The 25,786-nt window shown below is 38.4% G+C and overlaps 1 protein-coding gene across 10 annotated transcripts in view; it reads right to left on the bottom strand.

Annotated features, from left to right (window-relative positions):
• DLG1 (discs large MAGUK scaffold protein 1) overlaps positions 1–25,786 on the bottom strand; it is a 140,573-nt gene that overhangs the window by 92,053 nt on the left and 22,734 nt on the right. The window contains exon 1 of one of the 10 annotated variants that reach the window (XM_059478855.1): positions 3,333–3,524. The exons of the other annotated variants lie outside the window; for them this stretch is intronic. Within the exon in view, the coding sequence (XP_059334838.1) occupies positions 3,333–3,524 (192 nt within the window). Of the gene's footprint in view, positions 1–3,332; positions 3,525–25,786 lie in introns of those variants that run through there. 10 annotated transcript variants of the gene reach the window in all.

Genomic DNA, 25,786 nt, shown 5'->3' with positions numbered 1-25,786 from the left:
CTTTAGTCGTCCCCACCCACCAGCCATACAATTCCCAAGTCACTGCTCACTTCCAACAACAAATCCCAGGAACACCCAGGCTGACTTACAGTCTGCCCCTGCTGAAGTTTTCATTTTCACTGTACAGGTCCAACCATAGTTACAAAGAGTTAAGAATAAAAGAAGACTGGAAAAAGTAAATCTAACAACTTGAGTTTGATAAATATACAAGACCTCACAGGGTCAGACCCTTTCTGAAGCAGTATGAATAGGCAGCATGATGCAACCAAGTAGTTTTAGATCATTTGCACACAATTCCCCAAGTTTAAATACTTGTTCTTTTTTCATCATTTCTCCATTGTATCAGTTAAACTAAATCTGAGAGGACCCTTCCAAAAATCATTCCAGCAACTGAAGTTCTTGTGAAGCACTGTTTGACATGCAACACTCCCACTCCTGCAAAAAATTACCTGGATGCAATGCCGAAAAGAAAAGGGTAGAGAAGTCTGAATAGCTACATCTCCCCAGCTTTCATAACTCTGTCACCATTCAGCAGAAAATAACTTTCAACAACTCTAATAACAAAAGCAACAATACAGAATATTGTGCATATCTTGCTAAAACAAAACTAATCAAAAATTCATAATACATTAAAGATGTAATGAATTTGTACAAGTCTTTCCTGTAGTCTAGTGCTAAACCAGAAACTACTGCTTAGAAAAATAATAGTGCCTTCCACCTAAAGGAAAAAAAGGAAACAAAACTAAAGGGGTGCTCCACAATTGCAGAACTGAAGCCAACTTGAAACTTATTTGTAAAAAAAAAAGAAGACTAGGAAAGCCAAATAAAATCCCTTTGTAGGTAAACAGCAATTCAGACTGGTAAGTTAAAAGGCTGTGAAAAACAAAAGGAACTTAGTACAAGAAAAGATTATAGTATTCATGTCTTTTTAGATCATGTGTTCGTGTCACTGATCATGGAACAGGACATTCAGTATAATTTTCAACTTAGGCATCAACATATGATAAACTGAATTATCTGCAATATTGGAAGAAGGTTTTTTGATCTTTGGGTTTGCTTTTTCAAACATAAGCTCAGTATTTTGAGTAACTAACTGCTTCATTCTCAAATAAAAGCACTAAGTTTTCTCTAATAACTAGAGCTATGAAAAAGACATAAGGCATTTCACCCTTCTTGAACAGTTTCAGTTTGACATTGTATCTTGAATATAAGTGCTCATAACATGGTTATTTAGGTCACAGTGTTCCATCATATGTCAAAATGCACAGCTACTGTTAAACTTATTTATGTAATGCTTCATGTCATGGACATCCACAAATAATAAAACAGCTGAAGATAAGGATATTTCTAATATTTGTAATAAAGTAATATTTGTAATAAAGTTCACCATTCCAGAAGGCTGAGGAAAAGAGAATAAAGAAGGAATGCTCAGATTGTGAATGTTCTTTTCATGTGGCCAAAAGGGATAACTGAAAACACTATTTTGTGTGATTACTTGTGTGAAATTAATTGTTTCATTAGGTGAAGGACTGGTACAGGTACCCTGCATTACTATTTCACATTGAACACGAAGTAAATATTTAGATGACAAAGGCTGTATCTTCTCAGAGGACAAGAGCATTTTATTTTTAGTACTATCCAGCCCTACAACTTTTATTCAAAAATTGACAAGTGCCTGGTGCAAAACCTCTCTGCACTCCAGAGTCGCTGCTCAAGCAGAAACCCTTCGTTCTCCGGGATGCGGGCAATGGAGAGGTACAGCGCGGGCAGCACTGGGGATGGGCAGCGGGCCGTGTCTATCCGCAGGTGACTCGGCCCGGGCACCACCGGCCCAGGGCACTCCGAGAGGCCCCGGGGCAGCGCTCCCCGCTCGGGAGGCCGCGGCCGCCCTGCCCTGCCCCTGTCCCGTGCCCGATGCGCCGCCCAAGGACGCCGTGAAGGCGAACGCGGCCCCTGCAGCGCCCCCCGGCGGCCGCCCCCAGCCCGGGCAGCAGGGGCCGCGCAAGGCGGGGGGACGGACGCCGCCATCGCCCGGCCCCGCCGCTCCATGCCCCGAGTGCTGCCTGCGTGCTCGCTGGATATTTTTAGTTTGCTCTTAAAGTGAACAGCGTCCCTGCTCTGCAGCTCAACGGGCAAAATCCAGCCCCGCAGTATTTTCATTCCATGGCTTTCTTCCTAAGTTCACTGTTTAAGCATGAGCATATTGTATAAATAAGGAGCGTGCAGTTCCAGAAAGAAAGAAGAAATCTTAGTGTTATATCAAGTAGTTCCCGAATGGCATCAATAAATAGGTACATATTTCCAACTGAATAATGCTTGGGACACAGGAAGGAAGAGCAAACTCACAACAAGGCAAAGTCTTCCTCCTGGAAATATAGCATTCAACTTCAAGTTCTCTAATATGTATCCTATCAAAAGAGCCATAAAAATTTAGATTCCTCCCTCCTGACATTTATTCACCATCAAGATTTTGTGATACATATATGTATATACACATGTGTATATAAATGCATCACACATGCATATATGTGAGTATATATGTACACACACAACTGATCCCACTTTATAAAATAAAACCTAGTTGAAATATTTTTTGTTAAAAATAAAAAGCATGACTTGGAAACACTGAATATATAAAGAAAGTTTTAGAGAGAGATTTCCTAATTTCTGCCTCAAAAGTAACTTCATACACATATCCCTTTAATTTTCAAGTGGCTTTCCAGTACTTAACAGCCTCCTCATATCCTTGACATTGCATATTAATTGTACTGAAATTTTTAAAAAAGACTCTTGACACAACACCGAATATATGCTGTTTACCATTATTCTGATGATTACCAAATTATGTATGTTTTATTCCTCTGAAACCTAAACAGTTGATGTCGTCCTAAAATGACTAAATGCCTGAGGGCACTGTTAAACCCAAACCTGCCACTAACAATTGCTTCCATCAAAATGATGTCAGGAGGCATTTCCAGCCCTGTATCTCAGTGCAAGTCTCCTGTGTATTTAGTTCTCTACAGCTGAAGAAACTGAAAGCCAAGTGCAATAAACTGATTACATGATGATTAATGCTGATTAATGAAGAATGACGACATTTTACATGCGGCATTCAGCAAATTCAAAATGTTGTTCAAAGGGATCTTTAAACAGTAGGCATGATAATTCATTACTTATGTCTCCATCACTAACAGCTCAGATAATTGAGTAAGGCATGGAGCAAAACACACACTTATTTAACCAGAAATTTAAGGTACAATTACATTAGACACAAAGGCAATCATTCATTAAATGCAGCTTACATTTCCAGGAAAGTCCTTTTATAGACCCACCTTACATCCAAACATTAAAGATATTGTGTTGTTGGTACATGCTACTTTACAGTGGCATAGCATCGGAGAAAAACAATCCAAGTTTTTTATGCTAGGAGACATTTTTTCAGACCCTGTGCACTTCAATCGATCCGTGACTGAAATTCCAGAAAAATGCCTCTGTAAGCGCTGCTTGCTGCCTGTCTTTGACATTTAATCTAGGTCCATAGTGTTCAAAAATAAGCCTTTATATAAATAGGTTGAATCCTTCAGGAAAAATGTTGCTTCACGTTAGAAACCAGACCTTATAAAAAAAGCAAAGCAAAAATCCCGTGTCCATTTTTAAAATTTTTGAGTCAGCTTTAAATTTAATTACGTTAGCGCCAGCTTGAAGCGACAACTGTCTCCCGGCCCAAAGTAACACTCAGATGCTCTCAGCCAGAAGCCCGGGTTCGATCCAAGGCAGCTCCACCTGCTGCAGTGCAAGGATTGCAATCTCCTCCATGAAAACAGAGCAAGTCCAGCAGAGCCCCTGCTCGCTGTGTGCTGCTTGCTTAGGGGAGGGGCGAGATGGTGCAGCAAGGGACTCGTTACACGGCCCGGCGGAGAGAAAGCCAACGCTTCCTGCAAGGTGCTTTCGCACTGCACCAATGAGCATGTGAAAGCCCTTTTTGAAATCAGCTGGGTGCAATTATAAAACCAGGGACGTTGTAAGACTAACAGCAGGGAATTTGCTGATCTGCAATTTACACTAGCTTTCTCAAGGAAGTGTCAGCAGACCGCAAAAATGAATGGCTCTGGGATATTTAATCCTCATTTTCGAACATTAAAAATTCAAGGTTATTTGACACATCAGAAAAATGGTCTTTAACCTGCTGGTCTACCTAATGGTCTACCAAATGTAATAAAGAAACAGTACAGAAATACATGAATACTCTCCAACTTCAACACAATAAAATCAGAAACTGCTATTTTTCCCCATTAGCACTATGAAATCACGAACAATCTGGACTATGTATCCACTTGATTATGAAGAGCTCTTGGTAAAGCATTTCAAACAACTGTACACGGGAACACTTAAGAGTTCAAGAAAAAAGCTTTTTCCTTACAACTGAGGTAAACACAGTCATAGTCTCCTTAGAATTTGTTGTTCTTTGTTGTGTGCTAACAAATAAAAGATGCAAAAATTTTTAATGGGTTGTTTGGGGTTTGTTTTTTAATAAAGCCCTATAAGATTCAAACTTTATTTCCCTTTTAACACGTCCAGGGGTCTCTTCAAGATTTCAATCTATTCATGTATTTTTAATAAATTGCATTACAGAAACCGATGAAATTGATCCAAAACATGCCCTCTGCACTTATGCTGCTCTTGTAGCATAAGCTAACTTGCCTTTGCAAAAAAACTTCAATAAAATAACAATAGCCATCATTTCTATTTTTTATTGCATTAAGCAGTATTGTAAAGAACTCTCTTTAGGACATAACTATTCACTTCAGTTTTCATCTGTAGCAGCCTTTTGTCATCTTCCTTTTACTTCCTTTGGTTTACCTGATAAGCACCCCTGAGGTAGCAAGTTTAGTGTAGTGTAAAATTGCATCCACACTTCCAGCTCAGAAACTAGTAACTTCATGAATTATACTGAGACACTGTTCTTTATATAAATGTGCAGATTGATGAAACCAAAACTAAGGCAAGATGTCTGGAGAAAAAATGTGTAACTCAGCCCACAGTAAACCTCAAAATAAACTTCATTTGCATGAGGACCTCGTTGTTTGTAGACTCTCCAAGGAAAACCAATGACAGTATTTCCACATTAATAAGCATAGTTTTCTTTCCATTGTGTGCTGTGACCTACAATTTTTCACCAAATAGCCTTAGACATGATTTCCCACTGCAGATCATCTTGTGTGTGTGTGTGTAGCAATATGGGCAGGGCCAAAGGAAAAAATCCAACCCTGAATTTAATTGTCACAAAAAAAGACAGAGAGTGTAAAGAACCCAAAACTGCACCTTTTTTGTTAGAATAGTCTAAGTTAGATTATGTTTTTGTTGCAAGAATATCCAAAGGTAACCCTAAGTAGAAAGGCTGACAGAGGAACCTAAAATCCCTTTTATAGTCCTTCTGCTGGCTGGGGGTCCCAGTAAATGGACTCCTGACTGAAGAAACAGGGCAGAGCACAACTGAGCACACACTCAAACACCACACATGGAACACTTGCAAGGGAAAGGAACACAGGCAGAGAGTGCTGGCTCTTGCCAAACACAACAATATTCCTATCCCACAAAACTACCTTTTCTGCGCACTTTGGATCAACGATCCACCTTACTTCCATACCTCTAATCACATTGTAATAACATAATTTCTCACTGAAATAACACACAGCCAAATGCATGGCAATTTCATGACAACAAATAAAGTCAAAGAGCCAAAAGCAGTTCTTGAATGTTGCAGAAATAGCTTTTTGGGACGCAGAAAATATAAGCTCTAATGTGCCGTGGGCACAGAAGAATCAATAAGAGGAAGATACAGGCTACACATCCACAAAGGATTCCACCAGGAAGATACTTAAGCTTTCTCTTCCTTATTGTAACTTCAGGCAATTACATCTACATTGTTGATGAAGACCACATAAAACATCTGAATCTTTCAGCCATATATTTGCAGCTGTACATAAATAATTGGTTACACTAGAAAATCATTTTGGCCTTCATACAAAGATGAAACTTTTTACACATTTGCCTGCCCACAGGCTTAAAAATACAATGTTTAGACCTATAAAATTAAAATATAGTCTTACATATTTTGCTGACTAAATCCTGAGATTTAACTGTAATGGTTTCACTTGTTCAAAACAATTATTTGTGCCCAGAAGCTTTAAAAAAAGTTGTTAGCATAAATCTTTCTGAAATATGAACATACAGTATGTTCTCATATGGAGAAACATATGAAACAGAAGATTTCCAAGTCTACTTTTGAGCTCTACAGAAACATATCCACACTTAATTATTGCTCTGACTCAAATTGACGGTTGAATTAACATTTCAAAACACAAAAAATAATGTATTAACACAATGACTAAGCCCTTAATTAGAAGAATATGGCCTTAACTACCTATCACTTCTCATTGCCAATTCATTAGTCTGTATTTTGTATTATCACATAAAAGCTCCTACAGTCAGAGTTCACCATTTCCACATTTCCTCAAAAGTGTTCTGAGTGAAAATAACTGGTTTCATCCTTACAAAAACACTACCTAAAATGAATTTTCTTTATTTCAGGCTTTGTTTGAATGTTTACTTGACAATAACCTATCGTTATGTATGGCTCCCACATGCATAATAAAAATCCCCACATTATGATCTTCAATTAGTGAGCAAGACTAATTTTGTTGTCTTAATATAAGAAAGTTCCCTGAGCACTAAGAATATTGGATAGAGAGAAACCAGAGCTATATAGCATCAAAAAAACCACAGTATGAGACTTTCATAGAAACTTAATGCTTCAGTTCACCAGCACTTGCCAGCTATTCTTGAGGGAACACAAGTAGTACCAATTTCATTGATCCATGTGTTCCACCTGTATCCTCAACACAACACAGGCTGGGAAACAGCAATCTCATAAGCAACAAGACCTGGAACTCTTATTGAAATGAGTAGTGAAGGTCTAACTTGACAAATGTACCAACTGTTCAGACTGCCAAACCAAAGGGGAAAAGGCTTCATAATTCTTCAGACAGAGCATGTCCCTCAAGTACCACTGCAGGCACCTGTAAGGCTGGTGGGACTCAAGCTTTGGTGTCCCTTCCCCAGAAGCCTGGGCTGGTACACTTCTGGGATATGCAATACCATCCAATTGTTTTAAAAATGCACTTTTTATCATTGGAATTACTTAAATCTAAGAAACTTATTTTATCCTGTTTTCTGCATAATAGTAGTGTGTAAGGTCTTCAAAGAATACACAGAATTCCAAAATGATAAAGAGCTCTGCAGAACAGCTGGGATGCTGGTTTAAGATTACCCCATACTAGCACAGAGCTCTAATGTAATGTCTGCAATTATTTCTTACTCAAGGAGTAGTAATTTTATCAGCAATTTCTATAAGGCAAATGAAATTTGAACACTAATTTGAGAACAACTGATGTCTGGTACAAACTGCATCCATCAGCACCCAGGAAGCTCTTTGGCTCTGCAGTTCTTGCTCCCTGAAGTATTAGATGACCATCCAAGACAATTTTGAGAGAGTAGCCAAAAAATGTACTGCTTGTTCCTGCATGCTCCTGAACTGCCAAAAAATCATTTGCACCATTCTTTCAGGCAAAGGGGTTTATAAACTCAAAACACTGTGAGCTGAAATTCTCCATCTAAAGGGCATCTTTAACAGGTCTCCATTAGAAACATGTTTTTGTCAACTCAGCAGGTAAACATGTTTGCAGGAGTTAAACCAGCAGGCACTGCACATCCAGTTCACAATGCTGATGTGTATATGTCCTTTTCAAGCTTAACACTCATATTAAAATTTGCAGAATACACCTGTATGTGTATTAAGTTTCCAAAACCCTGAACAATACCACAGCCTCATTAGCTTCAGAAGGAATGTGAAACATTACTCTGGAAAGAGGAAGCTGAATAATAGTTGCCTTTTTTGTTTTTAAACTTGCCCTGCAATGGCATTTAAGCCCAGAATAGGTCCTATGAATAGAAACTTTTCAGTGGGTGTTTGTGATTTTTCTCCCAGTTTATTCCAAGTCTTAAATTGTTACATATGAGACAGATCTGGGACATCACTCCAATGAGGTCCTTGATAATGCTTGACAAGTCAAGCCAAAAAACAGACAAGACTGTCTCCCTTCCCAGCTGAGTGACCATCACCATGGGCATTTGTATAAGCTTGCTTTAGGAGTTTTCAGTCCAAAACAGAGGAGAAAAATATAATGCAATATTGGAGATAGAACCCAGAGGTGTCTGCATTATCATGTCCTCTATATGCAAAAATAATCAGACTTCAAAATATGTGGTGACAGACAGAGGAGTGTTCAGAAGCCAAACTTCATGAAAAACAGACTTTCCTGACAATTACCACTGAATAAAGGTCCTACATATTCCAAGTGTGATTTCAAAGCTATTTAGTCATATCATTCATCTGTCAGTTCCTGCCTCTTAGTAATTCTAACATTACAGTTTAACTTCAGCCAAACTGACTGGAGGAATAGAGGTCTCTGAGGATATCAATCATGTGCAAGTTTCTCAGAAGTAGGTTGCAAGCATAGAATAAACACCAAGAAATCCCCACCACAGGAATAGGAAACAAGTGAGAGGGTAAGGCTACCTAAGCAACAACAAGCAGAATTTGTATAATGAGAAAAAGAAAGGATTAAGAATATCAAAGGGGAGAGAGTTTAGCAAAATGCTTTATGTTTATATTAAAATAAAAGCATAGCTTGACAGAAAGTTCTAGGTAGTACTATTTTCTAAGGCAGGCATGAAGCCATTGCATGTTTTGGAATTAAAAATGCCCTGAGTGAAACATCTTCCTTTTCTTCTGATGTTTTCAAAGTATTTTAGCACTACTGGAGCATGCTTTACATCTTTAGTTTTCACACAAGAAGTTCCTGAGAATGAGAGAGGTCACAGAATTGGCTAGTATGACTTTTAAGAAAGCCAAAAGTCAATGTTATTTTTTCCTAGATGGAAACCACCAGAGTCAGGAGAACATCTTCAATACAGACTAGGAAATGACTGAAAAGAAATGGTTCCTTTTGCAATACTTGAAGTTTGATCCAATAAATACACTGTACATGCAGCAGATAGACACCTATCTGACCTTCTGTTAAATTTACTGCAGACAATTATTTCATTAGCAACATCTCAATGAGGGAAAAAACCAAAAACATTACTCTATTTTGAATAAACTGTACTGTGATTAGAATAGAACTCAAATAGAAAATTCCTAAAATCAGAATGTACTACATTGCTTAAAACATATTTAACATGTCCAGAAACAGTCTGTGGTAGGTTGATGACAGGTAAGGATCTAACCAGCCACTCTCTCCCAGAGTGATGAGGGAGAGAATCAGAAAGGCAAAAATGAAGGGGAGAAACCTCATAGGTCAAGATAAATAAGTGAAAGGGGAAACAAAAAAACAAAACCAACCAACCACACATACAAGTAAGGCAAGCCAAATCACTTAACCACCAGCAGATCAATGGCCAACCTCAGCAACAGCCACTTCCTCCTAAATTATTGCTGAGCAAGAGATTTTAATATATGAAGCATCTTTTCAGTCAGTTTGGGTCAGAGGCTCCAGCTGTATCCCCTCACAACCTCCTGCCCACCCCCAGCCTACTTGCCAGGGCAGCAGGGTGAGAAAGTGAGAGGCCCTGACACGGTGTGAGTGCTACTCAGCACTAGCTAAAACACTGGCATCTTCATCAACAGTTTGTCACAATCCAAAACACAGCACCATATGGGCTGCTGAGAGGAAAATTAACTCCATCCCAGCCAAACCTGCTACCAGTCTGACCTGAAAAGTCCTTTAGTATTAAAAACTATGAGATCTTTGCATTCAAAAAACACTAGTGAAATCATTCTGAGTAAAAGTATGTGATTAATCTAAAGCTGCCTTTGATGTGTTGGTTCCATCTGTCCATACAGGAGGAAAAGTATTGATATCTAGCCCTAAATGGTTCCATGGGACTCTCAAAAAGATTTCTAGTGAGCAACAGACACTGAATCACAAAGATAAAACTGCTAAACTATAAAAGCCCTCCTGAAAGACCCAAAAGCTTTGCAGCCTTGCCTCATCCCTCCCCCACACCTTCAATGAAGATTTCACCCAGTCACTATGTGATGTGCATGGACTCTAATCTCGAGTGGCAATTATCAGCCAAGCAAGGTTACATTCTCAAGGCTATACTCAGTGGGAAAGATTAAATCCAGCAGGATGTGATTAGCTGGAACTGCTCTCCACAGTGTCAAGACCAGGCTGGAGCAAGGATGTGATTTCACTCTGGATTGTTCCCTGTAGGACCCAGGCTGACTAGGCTAAGCACAGCCTCCAAAACATGGTTTTCCTTCTGCACCTATTGGGCTTTACAGAAGGCTAATTTGAAGCCTGCAGAACTCTTAGAGGAGGAGTGTGATGGGAGGAAAGAGGGACAACACCTTTGAGATTTATTCCAGTATGTATAACATGTAAAGATCCTTCAGTTATTGTAGAATTGCTCAGAATCTGATTCATCCCATCCTATCTGTTTGAACAAGTTCCTTCAGGAAAAGCAGTTTTCAGTAGTGGAATACTTTCTAAATGGTCCGTGCAAAGTAGCCACAAAAAGTAGATCTGCTGCTGAATAATTCACAAAGAATTAATAAAGCATCTGTGCCTCCCCTGAAAAAATAAGGGCAGACTGGTAAAAAAACAAGTGAAAATGAGTGAGAGAAAATATATTAATAATACATGTCTTTTATCTGGTGAAGCCTCAAACTACTCCAGATTCATCTCAATTGCTGTTCATGCTTCTTAACACCACATCAAGAAGAGACTGTAATTTGACATATTTGGTGCTACATCAAAGCAGCAGAGCAGAAAAGAGATGAGTCTAACAACCTCTCATAGCCAGGAGATGCAGTGCTTGCACAATACTCCTAACAGTGGGGGTTTCCCCCCTGCAGACAGTGAGAAGGTTCTTCCCAGAGACAAATGCAACTCAGTCCTTCAGCCCTGCTGTTTTAAAAACAGTGAAAGCTGATCACATCTCAATTATAAAATAATCTGCTAAGATCAGGATGGAATCTCAACAGCAGTGCTGGTCTGTCAATGTTTAAATACTTGCCATACATTTCTGAATACACAGAGGACTGTCATTAGGTTCTATAACAATTGCTTTCAAAAAGATTTTTCATACAACAAAGTTGGTACAACGCTTAAAGCAGAAATGCCAATGGTTTATTTCTTACATCACTCTAATGAATCTAAACATTTCAAAACCAGAGATGACACCTTCCTCTGAATAGGAAACAATTCATAATGCTGCTTTTTGACTCCAATGGATAAAAGCATTTGCTAGCTTACAGTTTTAATTCACTGCAACTTCATCACTTTCCCCATCTTAAAATGCAATCCTCTTATGGGCAAGGACTACAATTGATATCTCTATCCAATCCAGGTGCTAAGGGTGCTGGTGATTAACACTTTGTCATTAACTGGGAACAGGTAAGGAGGGCTGTTATTGCCTGCAGGTCACTGACTCTACTGCCCCTTCCTGCCAAACTAAAAGGTAAAGGGGAGAGCTGAGGAGAAGCCATAAGCAGTTCAGTGTAGCACTGACACTGCTAATAAGTCAGTATCACTTCTCTCCGTTCTTCAAAAGTATTTTTCAAAGTATTTCTGCTACTTTTAGCAGAAGTTCTCCTATGGAGTGCTCACTAATATGGTCACCAGTACAGTAACAGTTTCAGAACTTGCAAATAAGGACGAAATACCTTAATTAACAAACTGAAAAATAGAGTTGGGGAGTGAAGGTTATTACTTTAAAAAAATTGAAACCACAAATTACAACTGAATCACCATGACAGAACAGCTTAAGCAAGAAGTGTGGGGACTTACTTGATCTGAACTTGAGCTCCACAAAGGAATCTCAAATCACATTTTCTTATAGCAGGTTGAATTACCTAAATGCTCATAATGAGCATTTAGATAATTACAGTGAAAATTACTGTCAAATTAGAGCCAAATTTGCTAAGAATTCAAGCAATGATGCATTAAATACTATATTATTCCCAAGTGCCATTTCCCTGGCCACAAGCAAAGTTTCAAAATATTGATCCTGGACTCAGTGTTACTTAACAACCCCAGAGCTTCTGCATATTAACACGGGTTTTTAAATCACAGCATTTCAGCAGGAATGTAGGGCAACAGTTCTGACAGGCATCAGTCCTAAAAACACCAGCAGCTGTTGGCAAACTAATTGCACAACTGTTCAAAACAGAATATTTCTCCTTAGTATGTTTCAGCAAGATGCTACAGAAAATAACACCCTAGTTCAGCTTTGAAATTACTTCAGTTAGGACCCAAATACCTGAGTGAATGTGACAGCATGTTATAGCTAATGTAGGTCATTCTCCACTTCTCCTCCCCTCTGTTGCCTTTAAAACACCTAGAAAACAGAACCTCAACTAAAATTATAGAGAGGTTTTAAACCACCAAGTGGAACAAAACTACTAGCTTAGAAAAAAAATAAAGAAAAGCAGAAAGTATTACTTTTCTGTATAATTTTGAGAGAATCATAAATCTTGCCTAGTGGAAACATTTCTGATCATCTCATCTGATAAAAGACACAAAAATAAAAAAATTATAGGGAATAACATCAAGGATAAAGATACTCAGTGGCTTCTATTTGAGAAGCTTAACTGACAAAGCTCTTCATCTTATAAAAAGCAAGCAGCTGAGTTGGGAACGTGACATTCAATCTTTGAAAAGATGAATGGCATAGAAAAGGCACATAAAAGGCAACTACTAGTTAAGACAACACAGGCATTAGCAGACAATTAAATTACCCAGCAGATGTTTGAAAGCAAAGAAAAGAAAGTACTGCAGAACTCATTGCCAAAAATATAAAATCAAAAAGGAACAGAGCAAATCAACAAGCTAGGGTCTAATAAAAATGTGTAATCACTATCTCAGGAGTGGGACAGCCACTGAGGTGGGCACTTGTCCTTCATTTACAATCATCAAATAGAATCACTAGGGCTGCAAAAGACCTCAAGGTTCATCAGGTCCAACCATGAGCCAGGCCCTGCCATATTCAGCACTAAACCACATCCCCAAGTGCAACATCCACGTGCCTTTTGAACACTTTTCACCACTTCCCCAGGCTCTCTATTCCAATGCCCAACTGTCCTTTCAGTGAAGAATGATTTCCTAATGTCTAACCTAAGCCTCATCTTAAGATGAATTACCAGTCATAGTTGGAAAGGATCCACAAAGATTACCCACAAGTCCAACTCCATTTTTTATGAGTACCTATACTCTGAAGAATTCAATTTGCATCACCTACTGCCAGAGCATCAGAGATTCAGATCAACTCAAGGCTGCCCCTGGGCATCTTAACTACTGGTTAAAGAAAGGCTGATATAACAACAAACAGAAAGGGAAAGGCAAAGGGAAGGAAACTACAAAAAACTTAATGCATTGTGCACTTCAGTGCTGGGCAGCATCCAACAAAGCCATACAACACAGAATGCAGGCAAGAAAGTTTTCACATTCCTTCTATGTTTATTTCATGCTTTAAGAGAAGTCATCACAGAGAGCTGAAGTCACTTCATAGCACTTGGATTGCTGAGGACACACAAGTTTAAATTAAGAAAGGAAGAGATACAACCAATACTTGCCAGAGTTCTCAAAAGCCCTTTAAGACATTTCATGAAAAAAAGCAGAGATCACCAAAATAAAAATGGTTTAGTGTTGCTCATTCTCATATTACAGAAAATCATTAAATAAGCTAATGAAGGCTGGGATAATCCAATTTTAATGAAAATTACCACATGCATATATTTGTATGAGGGATGTGTTTGAATATTAACTATATAAAGGAATTTCCAAAATAATACAGGACTACAGAAAAAATATGTAATACCAACAAGATTTGACAGCTTCACGATCAGCAGGTCAACAAATTACCATCAGCTCTGTAACCTGCAGTTAACCCTTCATTTCTTTCTAGTGTTCAAAAGAACATCCTCACATACTTCTGAAGTCAGAGGGGCAGGGCAGCTCTGCAGACCCTGGGCAGCAGATCCCATCCTGTCCTTGGCTGTCACCCTGAGCACAGCAGATCCCATCCTGTCCCTGGCTGTCACCCTGAGCAGAGCACTCTGAGCACAGCAGATCCCATCCTGTCCTTGGCTGTCACCCTGAGCACAGCAGATCCCATCCTGTCCTTGGCTGTCACCCTGAGCACAGCAGATCCCATCCTGTCCTTGGCTGTCACCCTGAGCACAGCAGATCCCACCCTGTCCCTGGCTGTCACCCTGAGCAGAGCACTCCGAGCACAGCAGAGGGCAGCAGCTCTCCACCGCCAAGGCTGCATCTCCCTGCTGGCAGCAGCCTTGGGAGGTAAGAATGCAAACCACTAAAAGGAGAGTGTATTCCTGCCTTCGAAGCCCTCCTTTTACAGAAGCACACTTCACTCTCTACAAATACAAAAGAAAAATCACTCTGATATGCAAGCATCAGATCTGAGCTAAAAACAAAACCAGAGAAGAAACAAGTTGACTCTATCAGAAAGATTTTATTTCCTTCATTGCAGTCACAATCTGCTGCCCAAGTTGCTTCAATGTGCTGTTGATACATTGCAGAACGCTGGTGAGCCAATGCACAGAACCTAAATTTTGAGTTCCTGAACGAACAGATGAAGAAACATTTTAATTAGTGGTAGAAAAAGTAAAAGGTTTTCAGATTGCCAGTTAGCAATCACTGAGTTGAAACAATCCTATTTTAAAATTAACTTCCCTATTTAGAGTTACCAGATATGTACTTTTACAATCCCTGTGACAGCAGAGATACATTAGAATATGCTACAAATGGTGCTTAAAGGATTTGAGATGACTAAAAATCCTTCTTTTTGGATCCAACCCAATCTGATGCTTTTTGTTCAAAATGCAAAGTGAGACATTTTTCTGCTAGATCTCTCACACAGCCTAAACACATAATAAACAACTTAATATGATCTTTAAAATCATCTAGCTACATCATAATGAGCTTGTGTTATCTACATTATTGTTATAAAAGTCTTTAATTAACTAATTACTTTAGCAGCAAGGATCCTTTTGATTTCCAGCTTTAATTTATTTTGGCTTAATTCTTATTGTTCCCATTTCAGCATCATCTCATTTGAAAAGTCACTACCATCTTTTGAGTTTGGAAACATATTCCCTAAGCCATCAAGACAAACTCTTCCAACTTTTTTTTTCCTGCCCCTCCTTTCCAGACAGCACTTCCCTCACCAGTACTTCCAGTTGTGTATGTGCAATTTGCAGTGATCCTTATATAACACACTGTAAAACAGAACTTTTCCATCCCCTCAGTATACTCTGATGCCCTCCAAAGAGTATTTCAATCAAGCAAAATAAGATCAGGAACAGAGTTAGAGAGACCATGCAGCTTCCAGCCCAACTACAGACTTCTTTCCAGTCGCTTGAATTACAGCTCCTGGCCTAAAACCAGCTGTGTACATCAGATCCAGTGAAAAAACTATTAGGAAGTTAGTAAATAAAGAAATTTATTAATTTTTCACCATACAAGTGATATTTCTTTCCAGAAAATTTTCTACAAACAGCTCTCAAGATGCATTTATTCATAACAGATCACTAAGTTAAACACTAAGTTAAGTGCTTAGATCACTAAGTTAACTAAGTATTCCCTTGCCATTTCCTTAGCCTGAAGAAAGATGAAGCCCAGCAGGTTTCATGAAAAGAAAGATTTCATATAATAAATAGTTCTCCTTTTGCCTTCTTGAGTAATTGTTTTTATAGAATTTAATTACAAATAGCAGCAGAAAGGCAATTTGGTTGGGGATTGTTTTTAAAATGAACTGCAACAGCATATCACTTCAGACTGCAGAATTATTAAAATTATTTCAATTTCTTCTTCATTTTGAGTCTGAAGTTCTTTTGAGGAGAACTGTACCTGAATTAACTAAACTAAAGCTAAAGCAACCCAAGCAGTAGATTTTTCAGACTCAGTCATGTGATATACTTGCATTTTACCACATATGAATAGGTTTTGGGGTTGTTTTTTTCCAAATAGAAAAACAGCAGACTGAAGAATCAGACACAAGTCTCTTTCTGAGTAAAACATTTACAAAAACATACAGGAACATACTAGAAGTCAAATGTGTACAGCTTTGAATTACTACATATTTTCAAAGAAATAATGAGCATACAAAAGTGAAAGGCCATCTTTTAATTACAGGAGAAAAATGGACCAAGTTCATCATTATAACACTATCTACAGAGTGTTAGCTAAGTCCAAGAACCTTGCAAGAAGTGACTGTTCCATTCTGGATTCAGTGCTACCACATTTGGCCAACCCACGCCAGCAGCGGCAAAGCCTGAAGAGCCTTTGGAGTTTGCTTAAGAGAAAAGCTCTGGAGATACAAGATGTGCAAGTGGTGTGTCACCTACACAATGTGCAAAGCACTCCTCAGCAGTGGTGTCCTCACCAGGTAATCAAGGCACCCCAAATGCAGGTGGCTAAATGCAACTATCACACAATTTTTTCCAAAAAGCAAAAAAGAACAGCCAGAGAAGAGAGAATTCTCTGCAGTGGTTCTCCATCTTAAAGGAACATTTGAGAGAACTGTGAATGAAGGCTGGCACAGGCAGACCCACCAAGGCAAGAGCAAAAATGTCCTCAACAAATCTTATTTGTAGCACAAGTAAACTCACTGTTAGAGCACAAAGACTGAAAGAAGGAAGTAATTATTGTTCTAATGTTTTCACTGCATGAAGGGTAGGGAACCATTCTTCCAGGCAATACGGGCTTGTCACTAAAACCCCCTAAGGCCTGTTCATTCTTTGTTGGGCATTTAGATGAATTCAGAAAATGCTGATGATTCCTGCCCACACTGACCTTTAAGACAGCAGCTCTCAGTTATATTTTAAGTATGCATTAGAATTTCATTAAAGAATATCCTTCCCTCCTCAAAACCAAGATATGGCAGTATATGGTCTTCAAAGAAACATATCCTACAAACACAGTAACCTAACAAGGTGTAATATCCCTTAAATACTGCTGTTCTGCCCCTGAATATGTTTTCAAAGTTTTACTTTTTCTTGTCTGGTAAATACCAGTCCTAGGAATGAGATTCAAGTAATATTATTCCCACTTATGAAAGTATGAGTAATACCCCCTGACAAAACATCAGACTATGATTAAGCCTCAAATAAAATGTAAAAACAGCCCTCATGTTAACAAAGCCCTGGTGCAATGCACTGCATTGACAAAAGAAGTGATCAAGCACAGGGCTGGTTGGCTAGTAAAACAAATCTGACTAGCAGCATACCAGATAATCAGCCAGTGAGCTCAGCCATCCTGAAATCTCACTTCAAATAAGAGAGGAAGCCTTTTGGGGTTTTTGCCATCAAGAAATCCAAATAGCTCTGTCTCCTGAAGGAATCGTGTTAGAGACCATATGCCCAACTACGAACAACCCTACATTTATTCACCCACTGTTTTCTCCCACTGTTTTCATTACAACAGGAAACTATGCCAAAGTTGTTCACTCAGATGGTCCAGTTCCATGAGCAGCAGCCAAACTGAGCAAACAGTTAGATTCTGCTGCAGAGAGAATCACTGCTCTTCTCACCTTCTCCTTCCTCAAGTGTTGAGCTGTTAAGTTTTACCATTTTACCTGCCTTTCCAGGGGCATCTGAATCACTTCAACTGCCCAACAGTTAACAACTCTCCATCCCAGCAGCTATCTTCCAATGGTTTAGTGCTTGTTTGACTTTTCCATTAGCTGTTTTCACTCAGTAGCCAGCTGAAAAGCAGAGTTCTAGCAGGTTCCTAGCAGGTGGGCAGTGAACAAAAAGGGGTAGAAGCATTCTCAGCAGCACCAGCAACTGGGTTTCACAGTCACTCATGCAGCCAGAGATTGAATTCTTTTCCCAAAGTAAACAAGGTCAGCAAAGCAAAAGTTATCAGGAATGAATGCTTCACTACTCTGATGCCATTAATACCTGGAAAATTACTCAGGCTATGATTATCAGCTCCTCTGAAATAAATCCACACAGCTCCAGGCAGGAAAATTGAGTTACACAGATGCTTTGAAGGGGTCTGATTTGTAGGATTGATTTCAAAAAGTTATTCTCCTTTTTTACTACAATTTTCAGCATCTCCATTCTCAACATGTTCCACACCATGTTCTCAGAGTCAGTCCAACTCCCTGGTGCAATAACCAAATATAACCCATTTGTCATTTATTTCTAGTATTAATTAGCAGCTTTTTCATTTCAAGCAGAAGGAGAAATAAGTACAAACACACACAATAACACAAGAGCTTCATGTTAAATTCATCAGTTTCATATAAACATCTCAGGAGCCTGATATTCAGTTTCTTGTAGCACACAAATTCTAATAAATATCAACATCACTGATGCCAGCATGAATAACTACACAATCCTATTAACTTCTGGGTTAAACAGCCCTGTATGCTTGCAGCCATTTAGAGAGAGCAAGCAAACACAAGTAAACAAGGATTAACTTAGAAGATGCTCTGTATAAAAAGCAAACAACAAGGATTTATACCTTTGGTCTGTACTCTATGTACATTTTGATCAGACTAGATAATCCACCTAAGGAAAAGCCAAAGAACACCACAGAGCAAGTGCCTCTGGCTCAGGATGTTCTTGAGTCTTAAACTGCTTAAACTCCCAACTGTCAGTAGGGAGAACACCAAATACCATGTTAACAGAAAGAGAACTCTGAAATCCAGATAACTTCCTTAGAAAGAAGTTAAATGCAGCCAGTTTATTATATCCTTGTAATCCATATATAGTAAGAATGTAAATTTCTAATAATGATTTGCTTTAAGTTAGTCAAAGTTTTCTCCTACTTCCCTATACAGCTTTTCAGATTCTGCATATCAGGTCCCTTCATCATTTCCTCCATCATACCTGCATCACTCTTGGTGTCATCAACAATCACCTTGAAACATATTCATCTTCAAAACTCTGAGAAACCACTTTCAGTTCCATCCATAGGATTCAAAACATAATATTTCTTAATTTCTTTAGCTACAACCACCTGCTATCTGATGTTGCACTGGGTTTCTTTATTTGCCCTGCACAGATCAGAAGCATAACCCTCTGCCTAAGTTCATTCTGTATATTAAAACTTCAAACTTTTCAAAGGGCTGTTCACAAATACAGGCAGCTGGGACATCATTTCTCCTGCCATGACCATCAGCTCAGTGTTCTCAGCATGTATTCCCCACTGATTTTAGCAAATACCATTTAAACCCAACATGGCAAACATTTCTCACACTTGGTCTCCTATTCCACATGAAAGCTGGCCAATCCTTGAATTTGACACTTCCCAACTATCTAGTAGGCAGCTGCTTCTTTAGCATTGCATTATACATCAAGCTTACATGCAAGAGCAGTATCATAGCATCTGCAGATGCTGCCAACATTAGAGCTGCACCATTTTTTCACTTCCCAAAGCTTTTATGACTGATTCTGCACCCTTTTTTTCAACACTGTAACCAGATGACATAGCAAAGGCAAATGATTTATTATTAGTATTATTCAACTGGCTCACCAGGTAACTATGATTTGTCCAATCAAATATGTTTGGAAAGCAATTTGCTTTTTAGTGAGGACATGGAATGTTGGCAAAATTAAGTCCTTGGCCAAAACCCATTCTGACACATCATTCATATGTGCCAACTTGGCAGAGCTGTTGTGTACTATTAAGTACTGAAAGTATTTCTTAAGCTTTTGGTGTAAAAATTGCCCATATAACTAATTTACATCTCATCAACAATTTTAAACTCAAAATTCTGTATTTTGCTCCTCCACTTAAGAAAACAAATTCGTTTGGGCCCACCAAGTAATTTCTCCATCAAGTTTATACATAAAAGCTTAGCTTTTCACTATTTCTGTTTTCACACCATTGCCTCTCACATTTTATTTCCTACCAACATTTTCAGGTTTTATGCACACAGTACATAACACAGAAGGCTAAAACTTGCATTGCAACCTATGTTTCCTCAAACACTTGTTAGACCTGGAATACAGGATCAAGTACAGTGGAGAATCACCAAGAGGGTCACTTGGCTGAAGCACAATGAAGAAAGGTTCAGGGAACTAGGCTTGTTCACCCAGAGAAAGGCCCTGGGCAGGAGCTGCTAGCAGCCTTCTCACATCTAAGAGGAGACAGTAAGAAAAAAAAACTGGGCCCTTGTTGTGCCCAGCAGAAAAACAAAACCAAATCAAAACCCTGAGTGACCTGGTCTAAGTTGATGCTGCCCCTTCTTTAAGCAGATGGCTGGAGAAGATCACTTTCAGTACAAATTCCATTATGTACAAAATCATTTAAGCTGAGGCAAATTCCAAAACCTGACTATAACATCAATGGGACTCAGCTACAGTGAAAGGCACAGCCAAGGAGGAAAGCTGCAGGAATCACACAAACTCAGTGTCACCTTCCCCACCTGACCCATGCCAGCTGTAGCTGTGCTCCTGTGGTCAGGCTCCTTGCAGCCACATCAGGAGCTCAGACTCCCACTTTGTGAGGTCTCCCAGCTTAAGTTTTACAGCTTAGGAAAAAAACCTTCACCTTGCTCCTCTAGTAAAAGTTTGATGCATTATACATTTCTCCTCTCCTGAAATACTGGAGTTCGGTTACTGTCAGAAACAAGGACTGCACCACACTGATACTGCTCTGATATATCCTCTGAAGCAGGATGCTTCTTAGGATTTTGAAATAAAAATGGTACAAAACAATTGTTTTTTCACACTTGTCAGGCTAGATATATTATTTAAAGCTATTCTAGATCATTGTCATTTTAAATTCAACTCCTTTGCTGGAAGTATACTATGGAACAAAGTTAAGAATGACTGCTAAAAATTGTTTTTTCTGGAAGAATCAACGACTTTTCATATTCTGTATTTTTAAGTGCCATGAACTCATTTAAAACTGTGACTTAAATAAAAATCATTACTGTAAGCTCAGCCCACGTGCCTGCTCTTAATAGTATCCATGGTTGCAGTGATGCAAATTTGCCTACCTACATCAAGCCAATGTGCCCACATAAGGAGGAAAAAATACTGTATTAATCAGTATTCTTTGCACTAGATTTGGGCCAAGTAAACCAGTTAGAACATTTGAAGACAGGACAGAAATTAGTTTAATGACCTGTTCACCTATTATGACTAGATCTGAATTTTGAACTAAGCAGAAAAGAAATATCAAAGACCAAATTACAAAAGACTTCTGAAATCCACTATAAAATTTCACTGGCCAAATTCTTCTCTGCCCTAGTCAGAAAAGAGTAACAATGAATTGTTTCAAATATGCCTCCACTCAAGGTAGAGAAAGGGGAAGCATTTAACATTTTTACTAATCCTATCATACATTACATTAATGCTGATTTCAAACTTGCCTTACTGACATGCATTGATTTTTCTTGAGATTTGAAATATAGGTTTATGTACAAAACCAAGGAATGTAGTTTTTATTCGGCTACAACTATTAGATACACACAGGTACACAGGGAAGCACACAGCTCTTTTCTAAGCCCCACTTTAAATAAACTGCTTTAGTTGAAGCTACAAGGTACTGCAGCAGCATTTAGTTAAATGAGGTCAAAACTTCACAAGAAGCAGGCAGGAAGGATGAAGTGCTGATAACACCAGGTGGAAATGCACCATCAGTCTAAGCCCTGCAAGGCTGGGCTGTGCAGAGCTGATCTCTCCCTCTCCTGTGCAACATTTCTGTGAGCATTTCTGTGGCAGTCTTACTTTCTTAGCAGCACAGAGCTAAGCTAACCATACTAAAAAACAACTCTTTTTCACAGAATGTTTTCTGTTGGCTTAACTTTCCATATAAATTGACTTTCTGCTCTTAGACAAGTAGATATATGAAGGTGAGCAAACGCATAAAATAAAACTAAAGTTTTAAAAAATGGCAGCTCTGCCTTTTTTAAAATAAGTACAGTAAAATTAAGATACATATCAATATAACTGAAATGAAGCAATCAATATCCAATCCAAATCTCACTGTACAAAAGAGAATATTCTAAAATAAATGAAATCAAAATGCCACAAATTACTATCATTCAAACATGATTTTAAAGGGTATATTTAACTTCCAAAAGAACTGTGACAGTTCAGACACCAGAAAGACTCCTTTGCTAGTGAGAGACAAGATAATTTCATTCATTCCAGTCAGCCTTTGCTTCCTTGTGTCAAAAAACCTGGAAAGCATCTTTTCTTTGGTAAAAGCTACCATTAAATTCACCTAATATTCTTAAAGATGTTCAATTTTATTCTACTTCTTGAGAAGAAGTTTGTATAAGCAAGTTTTATGGTTTCAAATTATCCAGAAGAATGCTAGAAGTTAAATCAGTTTGTCAAAAAGAAAAACAAAAAAACTAGCAGCTATCTCAACACCCAGGGAAAGGGGAGCAATACAGAACAATTTTACTACTTGAAGGAAAATAAAAGCCTCCAAAACACCAAACTCACCAAGCCCATATTTCACAAGCACAGTACTAATATATTACATTTATGCATCAGATTTTATCTTTAGCAGTTACAAGTGGACTGCATTAAAAACAAACTTACATAAAACTTTATCCTAGCACAGAAGTAATGACTCTAAGTTATCTGGGTGTCTTCATCTCCAAGCAGCAAGATGTCAAAATAATAAAGCATCTTGAAATATATCCATCCCTAACATGACTTGCCAGATTCATCTTCTTCTCTTTGATGATTATTTTAAACATGTCCTGATATAGGTTATGTAAAACATCATTTGGAATTTCTTTTTCTGGAATAAAAAGCAAACTACTATTTTAGCGTATTTAAAGAGAGTGAATTTTTACAAAAGAGTGCCTTACTGCAGAATGAGGGAAAAAAAAACCCCATTCTACTACACTTTTCAATATGTGCATAATTAGTTCTTCAAAGCATTAACATCTAGGATTGCTCTTAGCAGCAACTATGGAATTTATTTTGACGATCTTTTTTAAACTTTAAACTGTACAGTTTAAAGTTTAAAAAAGATCAACAGTAGAAAACCATCAAGGCATTTTCATTACAGATAGTAAAAACTGGAAGAAAGATGCAATAAGAACTTCCGAGATTGTAGGCATTAATCAAAAGCTTTATCGTCTTACCTTTGTTGTTACAATGCATAAGCAATCCATCCTTTCAGCATAGCAGGTATATTTCCAAACATTTAAAAGGTTTATATTCAGTCACAGCTAAACACTATCTCAACAGAATGAGAAAAAGCACACTTATTTAATAGTCAAAACAGCTGAGTGAGTGCCAGCTTTCCCTTTGGATTCATTCGGAGGTAGAAACACGGTGGAGAAAAAGCAGCAGGCTAAAATACAAATGCTTTAACTTTCATGAAAAATTCTTAACCTATTTTGGTTATCTATGTCTGAAAAAGTTAAATGTATCCTTGCAAATATTCCACAAAAGATGTCAAATCCTGTTCCATACCAGTTAAGTACCTCTTCGTATTCTATTTCAAATACTCCTCTGTCAGGATTACCTAACACATGAGCATCACAGGGAATCATTTGATGAAATGCAATACAAAATTATTTTACAGCAAAAAATCTCAATTCAGCTTTTCTTAGCTGGCTAGGATTTCTAAAATGAAGCGTTTGTTCAAAAATAGTTTTGGTTGCAAACAAGTATTTCTCCCCTAACGTCATTTCAGCATTTGCAGACTGCAAAATAACTGATTTCCTAAGCAGTAATGAATGGAATATTCCATGTAGATCAGGGAGAGGAGAAAGTGGCAAGGAAAGAGTAATGCATATTGCAAGAGAAATGCTATTTTGAGCCTTGAATTAACCTAGAATTTCATTTCCTTTTGTAAGGCTGTAATGCTGTGACAAGGCAAAGTTTGAATGTGCAGGCATTGTCTTCTGTGCCTAATTAGCACAGCTGGGAAAAGTCTAACTCTTGGGCACAAAACAACCTCCTGTGCACTCTGAAACACTAACCTGACAGTTCCATCCATTGGTAAGGACCTTATTACATTAATTTCCCACAAGAGGCATTGAAAGCAGCTTGTAAACTCAGCTCCCACTGTCTTGTCCTATTAGGTCCCCCACTAACACCTTTGCTGCAAACACAATGAAGTATATTGAAAAAACTCAATGACTAATTTCAAGCTATTAAATCTCATCTGTATCATTCTGCTTTTACCCCAAGATGTACAACTGACTGCATTTTGCACCAAAACAATTCTAGAATGTACTGTGTATCTAGAGCAGTCCCTTTAAACTTTCTGCAACTCGGCTCCCAGCTCTTCTGTACATACTGGGAGAAGTGGTGTGGGGGGGGCTGTTAGAGGGGATGAAGGGGGTATATAACAAAACTAATCTTGCCAAAATCACACATTTTGTTTTATGGGTGGATGATATCTTTATGGGACAAACTTGAATGGAATTTTAGGACAGATCTTACACCATTCAAAGACTAAGATGATGATTTTTACCTTGTATGTCCACGTCAAGCCAGAGATATTTCTCATTTTTATACTGTCTATAAAATATGTGCAGATTTTCTGCTATGACCACCTAGGTGAAATTCTCACTGCTACAAAGCATCAGAGGAAAAAATATGCATCTTTCAGACTGCTGAAACTGGCTGAACCCAGACAGAAGGCTAAAAGTTCTAACTTCAAAAAACAAAAAAGAACAAATTAGGCTGATGAAACATTCCTGTGTCAGAAAAGGGAGGGAGGGAGGGATTACCTTCATAGCTGAATGCACATGAGCTATCTCACAAAGAAATTCTTGCATTTCCCAAGTACTCTTTTAGGAAGACTATTAGGTTCAGAGAAATTAACAAAGTGCAAGTATCCAAAAAGTTAAGGAAAGGCATTTTTAGGTAACTTGGCACATGTCCAGTGTGTAGGCCAGAAACATCTCCAATGACTAATACAAGACATGCAGTCAGTGCAAATGCACATTTCTTGCACAAACAGCTTTAGGAACACCAATAGCACATGGAAACTTGGCTTGTCCCTCATGCTCTGTCCATGAAGGGCAAAGATTAACAATCCTGCTCACCACTGAAATTTCTCTCAGCCACCTTGGCACAAGATTAGGCTTTTGCAGATTATTCCTGGCTACAATTAGCTTATGTCAAGAATCAATCACTTTTAGTCTCAATTTTTTGTTCTCTTCCTTTCTTTGGGACACTTTTAGAACTAAGGGTCATTATCATACCATTTTTCTCCTCTCCCACTTGTCACCCCCCTTCCAACAAGACCCAGGACCCATTAGTCCTGTCATAGCAAGTAATTTCCTTCCAGCTCCAAAGCAGACTGAGATGTAGAAGAGACCTCACCAGAGAGGTGAGGAAAAGGCATTTCTTTGCTCAGGATCTGTAATCAAGCTGCTCATCATGAACAGGCACCCAAAACATCTTCAGCTAACATTGGCCACACACAGGGGGAAAAAAAATCCATTTCAGCAGACCAAAAGATTTTGTGGCAAACACCAACACACATTTTCATAAATACAGTGTACAGAGAGATAAGCACACAAAGATAAAAGTGCTATGCATAAACAAGTATTTCCTAGCCCAAAAGCAGTTTCTGCAGTCTTTTCACTGGAAAAACTGTATATATAGAAGAAAAAAAACGCTGAAAAAATATTGACCAATACTCAAGCATTCAGGTGGTTTGGCATTTTCATATAAAAAAAAAATACAGCTTCT

The sequence above is a fragment of the Ammospiza nelsoni genome, chromosome 10 (assembly GCF_027579445.1).
Source record: "Ammospiza nelsoni isolate bAmmNel1 chromosome 10, bAmmNel1.pri, whole genome shotgun sequence".
In the NCBI taxonomy this organism is placed as follows: Eukaryota; Metazoa; Chordata; class Aves; order Passeriformes; family Passerellidae; genus Ammospiza; species Ammospiza nelsoni.
This window is presented reverse-complemented; position numbering and strand designations above follow the sequence as displayed.